The 20291-nt window shown below is 39.4% G+C and overlaps 2 protein-coding genes across 3 annotated transcripts; one reads left to right on the forward strand and one right to left on the reverse strand.

Annotated features, from left to right (window-relative positions):
* Positions 1-232: 232 nt before the first annotated feature.
* On the forward strand, positions 233-3252 carry LOC310930593 (proteasome subunit alpha type-4-like). 2 transcript variants are annotated; one of them, XM_083893625.1, is made up of 9 exons: positions 233-270; positions 762-792; positions 1329-1371; positions 1463-1625; positions 1703-1780; positions 1867-1955; positions 2125-2255; positions 2672-2795; positions 2975-3252. In XM_083893625.1, the coding sequence occupies exons 2-9, from the start codon at positions 790-792 to the stop codon at positions 3127-3129; spliced, it is 786 nt and encodes a 261-aa protein (XP_083749751.1). In that variant the 5' UTR covers positions 233-270; positions 762-789; the 3' UTR covers positions 3130-3252. The 2 variants fall into 2 exon arrangements, with proteins under 2 accessions (XP_083749751.1, XP_083749752.1); XM_083893626.1 differs by having other exon boundaries at positions 765-792.
* A 1691-nt stretch (positions 3253-4943) lies between these two features.
* Positions 4944-17158, reverse strand: LOC310930702 (ornithine decarboxylase antizyme 2-like; the record flags this gene model as incomplete). Its single annotated transcript, XM_083893744.1, is given in 7 exon segments — positions 4944-6966; positions 7681-7766; positions 8889-9061; positions 10130-10210; positions 10212-10278; positions 15856-16076; positions 17015-17158. Coding segments are annotated over 7 exon segments (903 nt in total). The 3' UTR covers positions 4944-6835.
* Positions 17159-20291: the final 3133 nt, after the last annotated feature.

A 20291-nucleotide genomic window follows, 5' to 3' on the forward strand; every position in this document is an offset into this window, starting at 1 on the left:
ATTTGAAAATAACGGCAGCACATTACAAAGCTTTCTTGTTTTTGATGTACTGTTCCGTTTCCTTTATAAATAATCATAAATTAATGTTTTGAGTGACTACATGTGGGCTAATGAATATTTTTGTACCATTTTGTATCATATGTGGTACAGATAATAGATAAAAGATCATCCATCCATCATTAAACAGGAAAACAAAGAGGCGCTTTAATGACGTCACTGCTCTTTCCGGTGACGTCATCATAACGCGCCGTACAGAAAGCTCCTAAAGCGGTAAGCATTTTCGTGTTTCTACAACCAACGTCGCATAAATGTCTATTTAAACTCTTAATTCTTAACTTTTATGTTTTTATACATGACGTTATTACAGAAAGAGTGAGTTAGCTCAATGTATTTTGAACACAAAGTTGTGGCGTCTTCAGCTTTTGTCTCTTTCACTTTCATTGACACAAGAAGACATACGTTTTATTTCGATATAGTCAAGTAAACATTGCAGCGTAGAATGCGCAGTCATGTTAGCGTAAAAACTAATGGTCTACGTTTAATGGTCTTAAGTGTAATACTTTATATTTTGTTGCATTTATACACTGACTCGTCGGCTAAATCTGGATCAAGATAATGCAGTTTGGTCCGTCTGTCTCTATCTGTCTATGAAATAATGAAACAGAATTTAATAAGTATAAATACCATAAGACTGTACTTCAGTGTAGATACTGTTTTCCTTCACGAACACAATCACACGTGTTAATCTTTGTTTCCCACAGCAGCCAGCGTTAATTGCCGTCTCCAAGAATGGTGAGTTATTATTATTATTATTATTAGCTACCTCTGTTTGACGTTGATCTGGATTTAAATAATGCTAATCTATTTTACTACAGTAAATACAGTTTGACCTGAAGCCATACGTGCTAATGTTTTGTGTCCTGGATGATAATCCACAATATGTTAGTCATTATTCCCACAGGTCTTCAGATCTGCTTCATGTTTTCATGTCAGGTCTCAAAACCCTTCTTCAAACAAATATCCAATCACTTGTTTCTCTATAAACTGCTCTTAAATCAGCAGGAGATCAGGCACCATCATGACCAAAGAATATAAGAATTATGATATTCTCACTCAACTGTACCAATCAGTTTCTCCACTTATTAAAATGTATTTGTCTGTCATCTGTGTAAGACGTTGGGTTATTTTAGCTCCAGAGCCTCAGAGTTTAGAGTGGTCGATGTGATGGCCTTTGCAGTGGAAAGCTGACTCGTTTACTCAACTTTCTGCTCTGTGTTTAAATCAAATCACTCCTGATTAACTTCCCTCTCACGTCTGTCTTTTTACAGTCTCGTCGATATGATTCCAGAACGACCATCTTCTCCCCTGAAGGTAAGAACCATTGAGTAACATAACTCACGAGGCTGTGACAGGTTTTTACGGTGTGATCTCCTGATGTCCTGATTTTTCTTGTCTGTTGCAGGGCGTCTGTACCAGGTCGAGTACGCCATGGAAGCCATTGGACACGCTGGTACCTGCCTGGGAATTTTAGCCAATGATGGAGTGCTGCTGGCTGCGGAGAGGAGGAACATCCACAAGCTGCTGGATGAAGTGTTTTTCTCTGAGAAAATCTACAAGCTGAACGAGTGAGTGACTCCTTACATGTAATTATTTACAGTTTATAAGTTTGATATTTAACCACCATCTTTCTGTTGACTCACAGAGACATGGCGTGCAGTGTGGCAGGAATAACATCCGATGCCAACGTACTGACCAACGAGCTGAGGCTAATAGCTCAGAGGTGAGCTCTGACACTGAAGCTTTGCTCTACATTTTGTTTTTGTTCATATTATGAGATATTATTATGTTTGTTTGTTGCTGTCACAGATATCTGCTGCAGTACCAGGAACCAATCCCCTGCGAGCAGCTGGTGACGGCGTTGTGTGACATCAAACAGGCCTACACTCAGTTTGGAGGTACAGAATCCTGTACATTAATAAAAATCTTGTCATCTGAGCTGCATGTCAATCTAAATATTTAAATGTTCACCGCCTCTATGAATGCCCTAACATTTAAGTTTTGTCGTACGTCATTCAAAGTATAAAAAGTGGTTCTAGTCCTTTCTGCATGTCTTTGTTTCCCCAGGGAAGCGTCCGTTTGGAGTCTCGTTGCTCTACATGGGCTGGGACAAACATTACGGCTTCCAGCTCTACCAGAGTGACCCAAGTGGAAACTACGGTGGCTGGAAAGCCACCTGCATCGGCAATAATAGCGCTGTGAGTCTACTGTATTATATAAAAAATAGGCCAAATGAGAGAGGCAGCCAGTAAGTGGGTCACACAATTGGATTTGTAGTTTGACAGTAGTTCCACCTCAAACCACTAGGGGGCACAGCTGCATCGTTTCTTCACAAAGTGGCCAGACAAAGACTTGCATTCTCACAATAAACAAAAACATTGAATGTCACATTTAGCACAGTTAATTGTGTCATTCAAGATTCAATTGTGTTTTGCTAAACTCAATGACAGACACAAACACAAACACAAAGCACTCTGGGTAACGGAGCCTCCTTAGAGTGCACACACACCTTGTAACACACACCTGATCCCTCCCGACCGTGCACACAAAGCTGCTGATGTGAGTGAATTCTGCAGCTCCAACAACATTTTTGTCTTTCTCCACTCACTCACAGGCCGCTGTGTCCATGCTGAAGCAGGACTTCAAGGAGGGCGAGATGAAGCTTTCCTCTGCCCTCGCTCTCGCCGTTAAGGTTCTCAACAAAACCATGGACGTCAGCAAACTGTCTGCAGAGAAAGGTGCACATTTCACGAGATAGAAAGAGACATACAGAAAATATACAGAAAATACAATCTGTCATTCATGAATCGACAATTCATGCTCATTCAAAAGTAACTGTCACAAAAAGACAGTGACAGTGTATAGAGTTGGTGCTGCAGCAGATTCTTCACCATGTGTTCGTTTGTTGTTGTTTCAGTGGAGATCGCCACCCTGACCCGCGTAAACGGCAAGACCTGCATCAAAGTGCTGAAGCAGAAGGAAGTGGAGGAGCTGATCAAGAAGCACGAAGCGGAGGAGGCCAAAGCGGAGAAAGACAAGAAAGATAAGGAGCAGAAGGAGAAGGACAAGTAGTGACGCCTGTGCACACTTTGAATTTGAATTGTGTGTGTGTGTGTGTAAAAGTGAATGAGAACTTGTGTTTGTTAAGGCTTTATTACTTCAGGTTCATGTTTGTATGTGAGGTTTATTAAAATAAATCACAATAATAACTGACTCAATGCCTTTTTTTATGTACATATATATATATAAAGTTTTAAGTCACTATTATAGATTTATTCTCATCATTCAGTGATGTAATTAAACAACGCAGTGTAGTATGGGATCAGATCTAAGAGATAAGTGTGTTCTAGCAGAGAGCAGATGGTCCTAAAGTACTCTGCAGGAATTGTGTAATACATGCCTTAAAGCATTATGAAATAGAAAACTATGATTACACAATGATTTATAGCTTCCTAAGTGCACTCCCTCCTGTTCATCTTTTAAAAATGAGTTGTGCATTAGGTTTTTTTTTCCTTGTACGATTGTTGTGAGCACAGTCTAACAATTATAATAATAAAGCTGGTGCACTTTCCTCGCATAAAACGGCAATGACATTAATTTAAAGCAGCTACAATTAATAGTTTCCTCCAAGCCAAGGTTTTGTTTTTAGTCTGTTTTGTTTGTGAGCAACATAACTCACAGCTAAGGATGGATTTGGATCAAAGTTTTGAACTTGCAAGATAGAAGAGTCTAAAATGCCAGCATTGCTTTCAAAAATGATATTTAATTCGGTGACAATATCTGGAAGAAGATTGTTTGAGAATCTACACTCTGGATAATTCCAGGAATAATTCAAAATAAGTGAAGATTTGGGCAACAGGAGTCGTCGTTAACCCTCCAGAACAGCAACCTTAGAGTATTAGAAGTAACCACGCTGACTAATGTGCCAATGCAGATTATTATTTTTTTGCACCATATGAGCACATTATATATGATGAGATATAGAGTCTAAAAGGGGGATTACTTGTTCACTGGCTGGTTTTAACTGGACTTACAGGACACTAGAGACAGAGACTTTTCAGACAGTTTCTGAGAAATGTAACGCAGAGTGCAGCTGATGTCGTCATCAGCCTCAATCCGAGGTAAGGTTTTTATGTAAACATGTCAACATACTGTAGATTAAAGCCAGGAGGGGAATATTTGACTCTTGTGCTTTAGTCAGGAGATGAGAGACTCTGTGACCTCAGTTCAGAGAGCTGCTAGAGATGGTCCAAGAGCAGAATATACAGAGACGTACGCATTGTTTTACAACAGATTTGATGTCTGTGCTTAGACATGACCTTTTGACCTCCTTATTGGGCGTGTCCTTTTGTGGTTAGTGTAAATGTATCCTAGTGACAGCATCATGCTGCTCTGCAGATTTAAGATTTAAATAGTTAAAGCAAATCTTTTATTGGTGGATACTAACTATATGTGATTTCTGCAAACCTTTCTAAAATGCCATTGTGTTCTTTATCATGGGTTTAATGGAATTGTCCTGTTTTGTTAAAATCAGCTATGCAGGTTCATTGCATGAGACTAAATGGTTTTTCTCCTGTCAGGAGGAGTTTTTAAAAATCAGGTTGCCGTTGTATTAGAGAAGCTGATATAGTATAACTGAGTCCATCCTGGCCCCAGCTCTGAAAATAGATCTCTGGATCAACTGACCGGGGGGAGGCTGTCGCAGTCTTTGGGCCAGAAGCCAGCAGTGAGCTGTTAATGTGCCGCACGCCGAGCTGGTCGGAGATTAACGCTCGAGTCAGCAATCGGCTGAAATGACCATTTCCACAACTGCTGTTCCTGAGGAAAAGGTTTGGTTTTCATTAGCCTATAAAGATGGAAAAAAAGAACAATCATGTACAGTAGATATCAACTTTTATTATTTTCCCCCTCCCCAAGACAAAATTTTGAAGTATACACATATGGATTGTCATCGTCTGCAATCTAAATAACTGAAAACTAAAAACAGATCCCACAGCTATAACAAAAAGACATTTTTTTGGAGAAAAATAAGTACATAAAAATATACCTCTGAGAGAAAAAAAAAAGATCAAATATTGACATTTCCTAACAGCTTATAGTCATGGTTCAATCAGTAGCAATGAAGACTCTGAACATAATGTAGTCGAAGAAAAATAAGGCCCTTCCCAAATCCAACCTGAACAGTCTACCATCATGTTTGTCATCACCAGGGTGATAATGGCTGCCATGGGGAATGTAGGCTAATATTGCTTTATATACCAGTATATCAGTTTACACATACAGCAGACAGAATGAGTTCTTTGGTGTCGACGTCCGTGTACGAAAACGCCACAAAACAAAACAAAGAGTTTTAACTCATTGCATAATATACATGTTGAAAAAGCCAAGTGCTGTGGTTTTACTCAACAATGAGCAAATATCAGTGGGGTTGAACCGCGTATGGGATGAAAATAAATGGATAACAACAACAATAATAATAATAATAATAAAGACGTTTCTCAATAAGACTCGAGAGCAAAAAAAAACAAGAAAACATTGCACTTTACTCCTTTTAGGCACAAAAAGCCCCGTTACTGAAACCACTCTGCAGGACTGTGTCACCATCACGGTCAAATCACAGAGATAAACATCCGTTTTTAAACATCTCAACTCTGCTCTAAAGAGATTCCAGAACAACCTGGTTTAAAACCCGACATTCAAACCAATTTTCAAAAATTGCAGCACCGATTTTTGGTCTTGAGCAGTTGATATAGAATATATAGAATATGAGAATATAAAAAGAGATTCTGCGATTCTGAAGAATCTACCTCTGTGTTTGTAAAAACCCAGGATTGACATTTTTTTAAACTGGATGTTTAGCTCTGTGATGCTAATGTTGATTGGAGAACCACACACACTGCGGGGCGATAGATTCACTAGATTTAAACCTTTTCATGCACTTTTTAATGCAAGTTACAGCAAGTGGAGCTTTAAACCGGACTCTCTCGAATACTCTCAACAATTATTGAGCTTAATATCTTTGATAAAATGTGTTTTTCTCAGGGTATTTCCCAATTCGTCGAGAGATGGTTTTAAAAAAGAAAAGAAAAAGCTAATGACGTGCTGGAATGATGTTCTGACATATTTCAGGAAGAGGTCTAAATAGAAGTTTACATGTGCTTTAATGATCTGCCATTCACCCGTCTATATAATAACAACATTTAAGAAGTATACCCGACCTCTCTGCGCCTCATTTTCACTCATTTTACAGCTCACATGGTAAACAGCACATAAACAAACCCCAAAACCTTCTTAAAATCTCAGAAAAAAAGGTGGAAAGCTGTCAGATGTTAGATATGCTGCATTTTAATGTAAAACACCACCTTGTGCTGAATGTCCTAAACGCTGTTTGTCTCGTCTCGTCAAATATGGCCAAGAAAAGAAGAAGAAAAAAGAAAAGAAAAAAACACCAAGCAGAAAAAGAAAAGAAAAAAATCCCACAATGCATGTGACAACTTTGTTCAACCGTCACCAGCTCCTGTTTCTGCAGTTTCTCTCAGGGAAGGTGGGGGGGAAAGGAAGGAGGTAACGGCGTCATTGTTGCATGGAAATCATGACGACGCTCCTCCAATCACAAGTCTGTGAAAGAAAGGGGCGTGACCTCCCGGGTTAGCGATGAGCGATTGTGTCGGAGCGAGAACTGAGACAGTTTTGGATTGTTTGTGCGAGTAAATGGTGGATCGCATGTTTCCTGTGTATGTGTGTGTGTGTGTGTGTTTCTGTGTGTGTGTGTGTGGAGTCACTCCTCGTCTGAGCTGCTGTTTTCCAGAGAGTAAACCATGAAGGCCAGATCAGGCCGGGCTGGTACCATTGGGTTACCTGGCTTCACCATCTCAAAGCCCAGGTAATTGAACGTCCTGATGATGGACGCTGGGTGAGGAAAGAGGGAGAGCGATCACATGACCACAATGATACAACTGTCACTCTCCTTAAAGCCTACGTCAAGTGTTCACACTGTCAGTATGAATGCATTAATCATTATTCATTTAAGGTGTGTTTTTTTTTATGTGAGTCACATCTTTAAAAGCAGCTAAAACTAAACTGGAACTCTTGCAAACGCTGTTGCATTAAAAACTCTGAAATAGACATTGTTATAAGTCAGGCTTATAGCACTTATTTTGATTTTCAACAATTAAGTATGTCAAAAGTCATGATCATAAAGTAACTATCTTTACATTCATTTGATTTAAAATGAACATAAACTGGTAAACGTTGCTATACATTTTTAATACAGACTTAAAAACAACGTAATTTGATATTAAATGTGACAGACATGCAAATAACCATGATAAACTATTGAACTATTTAATTATTTGACAGCCCTAATACTTTCATGCACAAGCATAGAGATTTAGAGAACTTTGAAAACATCTAATAAGCCTCTGAAGACGAAACCACTCAACAGGGATTGACTGTATTTTATTGTTAAAATTATTGAAAACATTAGTTTTATTTTTGTTGTAAATACATTTCCCTTCAGTGAGAATGAAGTTGAGGATAAATATAACGATTTGGCTTAAGTGGGAGTTGCATCAACAAAAAGATGTAAATGTGTGGAGGATAAAAAAAAAAAAAACCTCTTACCTCGATCCTCTCTGTTTTTATGAAACCACAGGAAGACGTAGTTAACCTTGAGCTTCTCTTCTGCAAACTCGAGCAGAGCCGTTAGCCTGAGGATGACATGAACACACGGAGACACAAAGCATCAGTCTGTGAATGAGGAGACGGGGTAACCGTCACTGACACACATCTTTTTTTTTGGTCCCTTTTACATAAGCACTGCAACTTTACATAATAATGCAGTGGCAGCTGCGGAGCAGGCTGCTCTGCTCAGTAAACTGGCTCTGTGGTCACTATGTTAGTTAGTGTTGAAACACATGATAATAGGCTTTATTTAAAAGGTCTAGGGTGTGACATTTAGGTGAAATTACTTTCATTTGGAAGAAATTCTATTAATATAATTCTATCTATATTATAATAATTATTATATTAAAATAAAATGGGTTTGTGCAAATAATCCTGGGTGAAGAGAGGTTTCCCTGTCTAAACTAAATTGTATTTTTTAGGAATAACCTTCAGTGCAACATTAATATAGTCAAAGAGAAATTGCTACACACACGAGCAACAATGAAGAGATGATCTGGATTAAACCAAAGCTCATGTTCAAATTAAAGAGGATTATTTTGATGAAACTTGTATCGTGCATACATGTATCTATCTTATTTCAGTGTTTTAAAAGTGTGATTCTTGCTTTAACCAGATTTATAGAATATAAACACAGTTCATTACTGGTACTGGGTTAAAAAAAAAAAAAAAACAGTATCCCGATTAGTAACGATTATTTATCGATTACTAAATGAATCGTCAACTATATTGATTATCGATTAATCGGTTTGAGTGTATTTTTTTCCAATAATTAAAACCAGCTTTATCGAGTATTGTCTGGTTTCTTTGCTCCACATCACAAAGAAATCAATAAAACTGAAATCATTTTGGTTTGTGAACAAAACGAGACACTGGTGAACATCATAATTTCCAGGTTTGGTAAACACTGATCAACATTTTTCTGACATTTTATGGACCAAACAAGTACTCGATTAACGACAGATTAATCGAGTAAATCGAGTGAAAATAACTGTTAGTTGCAGCTCTACACACACGATATTTTAACCCTGTTCTGTTGCTGGGCTAATATGTTCATTTGTTGTCAATAATTGACAATAAAGCCTGTTTAAGTCTAAGTTGAATTGATGCTTGATGTTTTGGAAGATACTAGACTCCATTAGACTCACCCCTCCTTGCTGCCCTCGACCAGCGCCCCAGCAGGGACCTCCAGGAAAAGGCTGTCGTCCGATAGAGCCGTGTTCCAGGAGGCCGAGCGTCGCTCACTCAGCTGGTAGCGGAAGAGTAGACGAGAGGAGTTCCCACTCGCTGCAGTGCCCTGTGTCACGGTTAACTTCGCATCCTGGATGTCAAATGAGGAAATGAGGTGAGGTTATTGATTTGTTTGATTATTATTCTTCATTATCTTCTGCATATATATAGTTCTGCATTCGGTCACTTTCCTTTCTCAGTTCAGATTACAAACGTGTATTATCCATTTATAAGCATTTGGAAACACTGTATGATGCTCAGAATAATACTTTATTGTAATAGCGGGGAGTTTGAAGAGGAAGTGTTGGCACTGGGCGTCAGGTCTGCAGCAGACTGACTCTGTACTGTAACCGATCAACACTTCTGCTTTTGTAAAGATTATTTTGTAAGGCATGTGGTTTGGCAGCATGTGACAGTTGGTGGTCGGATTTAAATGGCACATAATTTTTATTCCCTGCAGGCGAGCTTTGCCAGTGTCTGTCAGATGAGAGCGTTTCGAGGGGAAGGAAGAGTCATCTTTGCTGAATTTCAAGTTTCAGACTTAATTGTATGAAAAAAACTCAAGTTAATGCCAACTACGTTCTTTACCGTTAGTGCAACAATAGTGCACCATAAAAACGTGAAAAACAATTAAAGTGGTAGTAATGTTAGACGGGGAGTTTTGCTCACTAAGGACAGATGAGGGGCTTTAATATGACAGTTGAGACTGATCTGTCTGATCCTAAATCTCTAATCCCTCTGTCCCTCAGGGACAGTCAGTCACATGTCTAGGGGACAACTTCTCACTCACACACATAAGAGGAAAGGAAAACGGCAGGTTTATTGGAGACGTTTCCAAACATAAAACTTCACACAGAATAATTCACATGATAGAATTGGAGGAATAAAAGAACTACAGGTGCAGGAGCAGGAGCAGGTGAGACTAAAAGGATTTTAAGCCATAAAAACGTTGTAAAATGAGGGCACAACTCATGAGCAACATGTGCCTGTGTTTAATGCAGAGTCAGTCTGGTCCCTGCACTTAACACATTTATTATCTAAAGTGATTACAGCAAAAGAGAACAAACCTATTTTTTTTAACTATCATCACCCTGTGAAGCATTTGAACTAAAAAGCCTTTAATATACAAATAAGAGACATTTGATGTGTGTGAAGGCACCTTATGTAGCAGCACGCCGAAAGAGTGATCCCTGACACTCCCTCGCCCACTCGGGATCTTCAGCTGTGGGTGAGGGGCATCAGGAGCACCACAGAGGCCCTGGAGCCTGAGGGTTAGAGCTGGTCAGCCGAGACCCCGCTATACAGGAACTGCGGGGAAAAAGACGGATGAACGGGTTATTCTTTCACATCGTCTCAGGAAAAAGTCTCATCTTCTGTCATGTTTAGGCCTTAAATAAATACAAATTCTTATATTCCACACACAGTCGCTCTTCCAATAACCATCTCAAAAATAAATACTGTAGCCCGCCCTCAGCAGCAGATTTAAACTCTACAACCCAACAATGACAGCTGGAATATAAATGATGTGAAACGAGTAAAACTTGCTTTAATCCCTATCTTTTTTTCAGTTCTTGTGTGTTTTCACAACTTCGACCAGGTTTATAACAACAGAGGGGTCCTGACCTGTTGACTCCACTAGTCTCCACCGAAGAGTAAACAAAGACCAGTCACTTGTTATAAGAAACATTTGGAAGGAATATGTCTTATATAAAGAGTAACAGGCCTCTCTGGAATACAGTGAGGCTTAACTTAAGAGTTGCACACTCACCAAACTTAGCTGTAAGGATGATTTTTGTGCCCAACAAGCTGCAAGTTTTGGGTTTGTTCTCAGGAAATTCTTCACAATTTGATATAGCTGTTTTAATCATTTGTTAAATATTATTTTCCAAACATCAAAAGAGTACATAGCGCCACTGCATGTTAAGTGAACAGTTCCTGGTGTAAACACTGAGGCTTGTTGCCTCATACACCCACACCTCCACGATGACTTCATTAAGCGCTTTGCTCACATTAGAAAACAGTGGCATCTATGGCAACACACCACACCTCGACTGTGCAGAGAGCAGACAGAGGGCTTGAACATGAATGTACCATTTGCTCATTAGTACTGTAATTTGAAGGTTTTCGACACAAAACAATGTTTATATATTACAATTCAAATTAACACAAATACATAAGCAAAGAAAAAAAGTCAACAAGCACATTATTTTAACATATGAATTATTTGTTCTGTGATTTGGACGACCCACTGTGCTAAAAAGCCTTCTCATACGCTTCCGTTTATGACACAGACTAAATTAAAGCTGATGATTCGTGACTGCGTTCAAAGAGTTCCTGTCAGGTTACACATATGGTCATCTATCATAAACAAGCACATGATCTGTAAACACCTCCGCAAATAGCTCGCAAGGCTTTTGGGAACACACATCTTCAGCGCTTTGAGTTACAGACGCGTTATCTCAAACCAGACATGATGGCAGCCGGCTGACACGGACGGTCAGACAGCTCAGATTTTTGATACACTTTCATTCTGTTAAATGAGAAATAGAGCCCCGCCTTTACCTCTTTTTTACTGAAACCTCACACCTTTTCTTTCTTTTTCCTTCACCTTGCATCAGGTAGGCAACATATTTGTGTGCAAACATTGACATATTTAGCCATGCCCCAAAGAACAACATCAGACTCAAGTAACCACGTGTTTAGGCGAGAGCGAGAACGAAAGACAAGGCAAAGACAGAGCTCAATCAAAACAAAGCTCACCATGTCATATTTTTTCACCTCAACCTGTTTCTATTCCATCACCTTCTTGGGTCTTAATGTACAGAGACACAGAGGGACATACTATAGACCAAATAAAAGTGCATGCAGTATTCCAGTAGCAAAACAATCCCGTTTTGAAAGTGAACAGGCGTCACCTGCAAAAAGGCACCTATTGGACGATAACAACTGTCAATCACAGTGGCGTCTATAGTTCTCTAAATGGGAACATAACTTGTATCATATACTATTGAAAGACCTGAAACTAGCAAATGAGACCATTAACAACTTACAAAAAAAAGTAGAATCATTTCCCCCTAGACTTCTGTTTGAGTTATTTTTGCAACCTGCTACCCCTGTTCTACTTCCAGGGCTTAACTTTTCAAAGCAGAAGACTACTCCCATTTTTATGTACAGTTACAAAAATTACGCGATTAACCAGTCAGGAGAAAATGCATTATATAATGTAGTACAATATTTCCCTTTGAAACAGATTGTTGGTTTATGAAAAGCAATGTAAGATCCTTAGGAAGACACGTTAGGAACATATTATAGTGTTGACTTAAAGCCCTAATGTTAATAATATAAATATAAACTATGGTACTTTGTTGTTCTGGAGCCACTACATAATATATGAAGTGAAAAGGTCTGAGGAGAAGAGTTTCACTTCATGCACAGCACAGACACAAAAGTGAAACTAACTCTGTGGATGTAACAGGTAGGACACAGATGGGGGAGGAGATGATGAGCAAGACGTGTCAAGATGTCAAGACCCACTTTTCTTTTTCCATCTTCTAATTCAAAGACAGACAGAAAAGCCTGTCCTTGATGGAAATGCCAGCTTGTTTTGAAAGGCAACACTCGTGTCCTCTGACATTTCAGCCACACTCTCAGCAACCCCCCGTCCCGCCCCAACCTCCTGTCCCATGTTGCCACTCCAGCTGGAAAGCTGTGCCCTTTAGTCCCCCCCAATAGGTTAGGAGGCCACCTATAAACAGAATATAGGTTATGTTTTTAAAGATGGTGGGTGTGATGGGTGAAACCTGGACTACACTGATGTGCTGGAGAGATGCAGTGTGTGTGTGTGTGTGTGTGTAGAAATATTTCTATCATTACTCTCAATGGATGAAACCTTTCACTGCCAGTTCTGAGATGCTAGAGTTATTTTGAGAACAGATTCTGATTAATTGTTTGAGGGATCAACATCCCACTGGCTGACTGCTGAAGCTGAGTTTGGCAGACAGCCCATGTACACACGAGTCAACCGAAACAGGAAGTGCTCCAGCATGTCCTCCAAGGAAGCCAAAACATGGCAAACCTACGTCCAACACTGTAAATTTCCTTTTAAATGATAGAAGAAAAAAAGAGTCTCGATCATCATCAACACAAACAAGCCTATTGGCTTACTGAAAGCGATTTAAGCGGTGTTTGCAAGCAGGAGGAATGCAAACAAGTGTCCTCAGTCCTCCTCCTCTTTGACCCCTGGAAGTCTGGCAGACCAGTGTGAAGGAAAGATGTCGAGACAGAAACAGGAAAAGCACACGTGATCTGAAACCTGAGTGCGGATGGACACATCCCTGTCCTTTACCCCTGAACAACCAGTACAAAACACTGAGGACAACAAAAACAAACAGACCACTTCAGAGAATCCTAAACACCCAAAAATGCTACAGAAAATTTTAATTATCATTAAAAAGTGCTTTTGTCATGCTGCATCTTTGTACACAGGATTTATGTTGTCGGTATATGTTTTGCAAATTCACAAAAGTGGTGGAGCAATAGACAGTGATTCTAGTACAGTCACACCACCTGGTATGTACTGTGTAGTTACTCTATGATTTAATCATACACCATGAATAAACTACTACTAAACCAGTTCTACAACTACACAAATTAAGGAGGAAGAGGGTACAATTTTGAACATTTTAAGATAAGTTGACCTTAGCTCCAGCAGATATATCTACAGATATGCATATCACTTGTTGTGCTTTTAGCTGGGGGCAATCTCAGCTGACATAGGACGAAAGGCGGGGTCACACCCTGGACAGGTCTGTAGTTAAGTTACTATAATAATACTTATTTTCTTCAGAGATGTATTCAATATAATAAATATGATTATAACTGCAGCAACCAGGAAAAGCCATCACAGATACCTTATCACGATACGGATACTATATCCAAAATCTAAAAGGTTTAAAGTTACGATATAGAGGCAATATCTATATATTGCCCTGCCCCATGAGCAAGTAAAACAGTTTATGGCTGCAGCTTGAGAAGACAAACGACAGCGGAAGGTAGATTCCACTGCTGATATTCATTTAGATGGAATGTATGACCTATTAATAGCCCCACAAACCACCACTGTACAAGACATACCTGTCTGTACCAGGTGTTGTCTTGCTACTGGAAATAACAATTACTAAACATTTCCAAAAGTAGTGGTATTGCGTTTGATTTCATCTTGCCTGAAAAAACGACAGCAGCCATTAATTAAGAATTAAAAATATTCAACTGGTAATGAAAATGATGGCAGATATAGATGTAAAACAGATGCTCTATGGCTTTCATTTTCAGTGCAATATGGTCATTTCAAGCTTGTCTGTTACTCACTTTTCACTTGTATGTGCATGCTTGAGAATCGCAACCTGGCCTACAGTCAAATTTTACAGTCAAGTTGACAAATTCAGATGCCTGCCGAAACTGGCCGACAAGCTTTCGTTGCAGGAAAAACTCAGCAGTGCTCAAAACCAGAAACCTCCAGCAATCACATCCACTACTGACAAGATCAGTGAGGCAGCCACTGTATGGTTCACTAATATGTTACATGTTTCATAACAATCCAACTGTGTCTGAGCAAACACATCGCTGTACTCCTCACACAAACACATTCCATCGATGCTTGGGAAGTATAGCAGCACAGGAGAGGGGTTATGCAAGCGGGCTAATGTAGGCCATTTGATGCCTTCAGCTGACAGTTCCATAACAAGTCAGAGTGCTAATAAAGTCACTGCATCAATGAACCTTCTCTTTCTCGCCTCTGTTCCTGTCAGATGATAAACCCATGGGACAAAAACAAGACTCACATCTTTGTTTGTGAAGCAGAAACAGACAGACAATGACACACAGGCTCTCTTTCAAACTTAACCCAAACAAGTCCAGTCACCTACAGCCAACTACAGTATGTCCTGAGCACCTTCACATGCTATTGCTAAAGAAAACATTTGTCTTAGGACGACTTAAAGCCAAATCCTAAGGTTTAATATGGTTATGCAATAGGAGAACACCCAGTTCAAACATTATATATATATAGCACTGTAGAGTCACAACAAAGGTCTCAGCCCTGCTTTGTTCAGTACAGTAAGCACATAACCAAAAACAAATCGTACAACAACTGAAAGTAAAATCGCAAATAAATATAATGTAACAACAGCAATAATGAATAACACGCCACACATTTTAATATCTTAACTTCACTTCATTGGAATGGATCTGAATTTTAGTGGAAACTTTTGACATTATGACAATGTTTAACATGGCTGAAACGATTAGTCAATGACTAATTGCATGGTACATTAAAGGACAACTATTAATTAACGTGTTTACACGATATTAAAGTTTTGTAAACAAACACATTTAAGGACATTGACATCGTGGTGGTTTGGGAAAGATTTCCGACATTTCATGGACGACAAATTTAACTGATAAATCGGTTTATTTTATTGTAGTTTTTATATCATATTTTCTTATTTCTCTGCTCTCTTATGACAGTAAACTGTTTGTGGTGTTTTTTCAGACATTTGATGGACAAAATGACAAAACGAAAGAAAGACAGATTAACTGATAGTGGTACGAGTCGTTAGTTGCAGCGCTAATGTGCAGCCGACTACACTATGACTGCTATTCATGTCATGTTTGTTGATAACATCTCACTGTCAAAGCCCGGCGCTTTGTTTAGAAGTTATTTTACTTCCTACACGTCATTTGAAATATTTTCACACGCACAAAACTACTTAAAAGGGTTTTAACTCAAAGCAAAGAGCATTCGGTGCTAACCAGGCTAGCTAACGTCAACAATAGCACTTCTCGTTGAACACTGTTGTTGTTTCCAGGAGAATATTAGCTCCTTACCTTTCCTCGGTGTTCAGCATGATAGCTTCGAGGAAACACGGAGGCTCTTTGTGTGGTTTCTGACAGACAACGGCGGAGCAAAAGTAATGTCGAAGAGAAACTCCACAGAGAAGTTCAACATCCGTGAGACAAGACCCAGCCTCGCTCAGGTGAAGAAATAAAAAACCGAGTCGAGTGTTTGAGAGGAGAGTTAGAAGACCGGGACACGAACAGCAGACAGACTGCGAGGGACAGCGGAAGAACGGCGTATTTATAGCTGCAGCCGGGGACCGAGGATCATGGGTAATTACGTCACATTGGAGAGTTTGTTGTTTTTTAAACAAAATAATTATTAATATGTAAATATGCAAATATTATTTACAAATACTTTTACACATTCACATTTACTTTATTACTGACAGTTTAATTAAATAGGGGTGGGAATCACAGTGTACTTCATGATATGATATGATATGATATGATATGATATGATATGATATGATATGATATGATATATGACACACAAATACAGGGTCCATGATACCAATAATATCACGATACAATGATTCTGTGAAAATCAATATATTGCGAGCCGTTAATTGTTCCCAAAAACAAGCTTTAGGACCAGAAGGGATCGAGTCTTCAGGCAGATCCCCAATAAAGAAAACGTATTATCATCATTACCATCAACTCAAATACATAAAAATCTCATATTTGTAAAACTAAAGTTGGAAAAACAATTCTGAAACCATGGTGACGCACAAAACAACCACACAGACGCAACAAAACGACATACAAAACAAGAGACTCAAATGTGCTGTATAACACTGAGCGAGAGAAGCTTGTGGTTAAAACAGACACAAATCAGAAGCAAGTGTGAAGCAGTGACGGTGACTGTTGTGTGGAAAAGTCTGACAGTGTCCATCAAACGTGGGCTGATGAAGGAAAACGCTTAGTCCACAGTGGGTAGGGTCTCGTTTAAGTCAGTCCAGTCCAGGTCCAGGTCATACCACTGACACTACCTGATAGAAATGCTCCAAAAGACCATTGACCTAAGAACCCTAACAAAGCAAATCAAGGACATTTGAAAGACTTAAAAAAAAAAAAACGGAATAAACTGCCTAGAAGTGACCACCACTCCTGCTCTTCCTTTGACGGTCTTTCCCCCTGCTGTTGTCACCTCTTGACCCAGACTCTTAGTGTGGACCTGAACATAGACACAGTTATGTAAGGAGGAATGGAAAGGGAGCTCCTGTGCCAAGCAGATCATCAGATTAGTAACAAGATAGCGGGCCAGCGACTTGAACTTGGCACATCGCGGCATTAATGTTGGCGGTCCGGCTTGCTAGGGGACGTGGGGGGGTCATGCCACCTGCCAACCATCATGGAACAGAGAGAGTGAGTGAGAAATCCACTGAGGCAGTCTGTGTCATGGAACAAACACCATTACTGGTACCCGAGTGAGTTACTGTAGGATGGGTATTTATCACTATAAAACAATTACTATACTATACAACAGTTAAAGGCTGAATGATGTCATTCTTTTCTTGCAGCTTGTTCCCGTGTGGTGTCCGACAACTATTGTGTGATTAGCCAGAAATTTGAAGTGGGATGACTTCCCAGGAGTTCTGCACTTGAGTTTCATTCTCATGGAAGTATGAAATGTCCTGGCCACAAGTGACATTGTTCTTGCGAGCGAGTAATTTGATTGGACGAGAGGCAGTCCATGAGTGGGTAACACATAGATATCACAACATGTCTTGGGTGTGCATAGCAATCAATAACACTGTCTGTCTGTCTAAGTCAGAATTGCTGGTGTGTACACACACATAAGAGTCACACAGTGTGATCCAGGCGTTATAGAATATGCTGGAACAACATTTGAATTAAATTATGACTGGTCATCGGGAGAGGATAAGGAAAACTGTATATTTGACACCTGCGGCCTTATCACAGCCGCGCTGCCGCTCAATACAACAACACTCGCTCGTGTGTGATATTGCTTGAACGTTTCCGTCACACTGAGATGGCAAACAAATACTGAAACCATGGTCAAATCCTTGCCCTCATTATTTGTAATGCAAAAAAATGTGCTGAGATGCTGTTTCCCCTGCTGCTGCTGCCCCTATTTGCATTGTCGTCTGTCTCACACGCTGACAGATTATCGCTGTTTCCAATGCAACAAGCTTAAGAACACTGTGGCTCGACATTCTGAATCAATGGAATCCACATTTGTTGCATGAACGATGGACATGTTCAATATGGAACTTCATAGACTGTCTCTCTCGGATCACTTCATTTAGATTATCGTCAATCATTAATCCCAAAAAATATCCTGCTTACCCCAGGCTGAAATTATTTGTCCAAACTTGTGCTCTTGGGCTAAATATTCCTCGCAAACACTAAAAGTAATGGGTCACTGGCACGGCAGCCATTTTGACATGTTTTAGCATTAATAGCACAGGTGCTAGTGATCTCCTTAACGATGGCTCTGTTCAGTTCATGTGACATTGACAACAGCAACGATATTATGTCTATTTGACGATATATTGCTGTCCATTCTTGTGCAATATGATAATCAATACACCAGGGCAAATATCAATATTAAATGAAGCCGTTCTGAAGTAAACAGTCTTTGGTAGTTTCAATCGCCGGGCGTCACTACTTCATGTCTCCTCACGGTGGCGCTGCTCAAATGAATGTGGGAAACTTGGGTGGACGTTACCTGGTTGAAGAAGAGTTTAGTTTAGTTTAATTTAATTTATTAGTTTAGTTGACAGGGACCATGTACAGAACCGGGTCTATATCCGTTAGTTAAATAGCTAATTTGCTAATTTGCTAATTGAATAACGTAATAATGGTGGAGAAAGAAAGCTACGTTAAGACATGCCCCATCCACATTCAATACATCAGACATTACACACTTTGTTCTCTAGCTTGTGAATAAATAGAGAAATCTTGCACTTTTAACTTTTCACAGACGTTTTGTTTTCTTCAGTTAGACAGACACTGCGATGAATCGCTATATGATTGTCTTGAGATACACTGATTATCGCTGTATAGTGATATTATTGGTTTCGTGGACCATGTATCGCATATCGCGATGTACAATGAATGAACTGATTTTTGCTGCGGAGTCAAAGATGAAGAAACCAGTCTTAAATGATCTGACATCATGACAGTAAATATGTCAATGTTTACACCTGTGATTCTCCGACTCTGGCCTGTAAAAATAAACAAAGTGCTCACTCTTTCGTTTCAGTGTTCGCAGCACGTGTTCAGCAGCAGACAAAAAGCAATCTGAGCCCGTTGCTGAATCTCAGGTGAACAGTGAAGAGGGCAAACTGTCCCTCAGCCGTCCTTCATGGACTCGAGCAGAGCATCACAGAGTTACACATGAGATGCAGGATGAAAAACGAAACGTTCCTCCTGTTTCAACCTGTGTCGTTTGAGGCCGACTCCCCGCTGACCTGCTCCTTCACTCCTCACACGCTGAAAACAAAAGGCAGCTCGTGTGAACAAACTGCACAAGACACTCTATCTCAGCCCTGAGGATGAAATATTCAGCAGCAGCTCAGTGGGGTCTGACTGCTGAGAATTGTAGCTGAGAGAGATTTATACAGATAAGAAGAGCCATCGCTGAGCTGAACTAGATTTAACCTCTCTCCATGCCACTTCCTCTGCATAATTAAATTTATCATAATCTGTCAGAACTAGACCACTATCGGATTATCTTGTATCTGCAATAGCTCTTATCAAATTTTTGCTCAATGACCTCAGGACATTATGTGCAGGACGTGTGTGTAGCACAGCTAATTGCTACAAAAACTTTTTCTTCTTCAGATTTTGAAACATGGTATTGGAACAGACATAATCAGAGCGTTATTATGTAGCTATAGTAGGTGAAGTGCACAAATACAAGGTGCAGTCAGAGTTACATTTCATTTTATTTATTTATTTTGCTGTTTCAATAGTTTTTCCCCCAATTTTCAAGTGCAATTCTGCCAAAATACTTTACAAACTACTTTTACTCTTTGGCTTTCGACAAGATGATTTTAACCAGTATTTCATTGTTTTATTGTCTGTTTTGTTGTTTATTTGTTAGGTCTTTTGGGTAGTATTTTTCTATATTTTATTGTACAGCACTTTGTTTCAGCTGTTGTTTTTTTGTATTTTGTAAATAAAGTTAGGTAAGGATTGGATTGGAGTTCTTATGAGTTTACACTGAAGCGTGCTGCATTTAATCGTTTATTTTTGAACACGCTTTTAATTTTAATTACGGTGGCCCTGAGGTGCAAAACACAAACGCAAACCACAAACGCAAATCACGAAACACAGCACAAATCAAAAACACAAACGCAAATCAGCTCTACTAGTTAATGTTTTTGTGTTTTTGATTTGTGTTTGTGTTTTTTGATTTGCGTTTGTGTTTTTTGATTTCCGTTTGAGTTTTTTTG

This window comes from Microchirus variegatus (assembly GCF_963457635.1).
Source record: "Microchirus variegatus genome assembly, chromosome: 8".
Classification (NCBI taxonomy): Eukaryota; Metazoa; Chordata; class Actinopteri; order Pleuronectiformes; family Soleidae; genus Microchirus; species Microchirus variegatus.

What these genes read in the sequence shown, in the direction of transcription:
- LOC310930593 (XM_083893625.1), top strand. An exon ending in GCATCGGCAATAATAGCGCT is followed by an intron (nt 2,256 to 2,671) that starts GTGAGTCTACTG and finishes ACTCACTCACAG; the next exon opens with GCCGCTGTGTCCATGCTGAA. An exon ending in CAAACTGTCTGCAGAGAAAG is followed by an intron (nt 2,796 to 2,974) that starts GTGCACATTTCA and finishes TTGTTGTTTCAG; the next exon opens with TGGAGATCGCCACCCTGACC.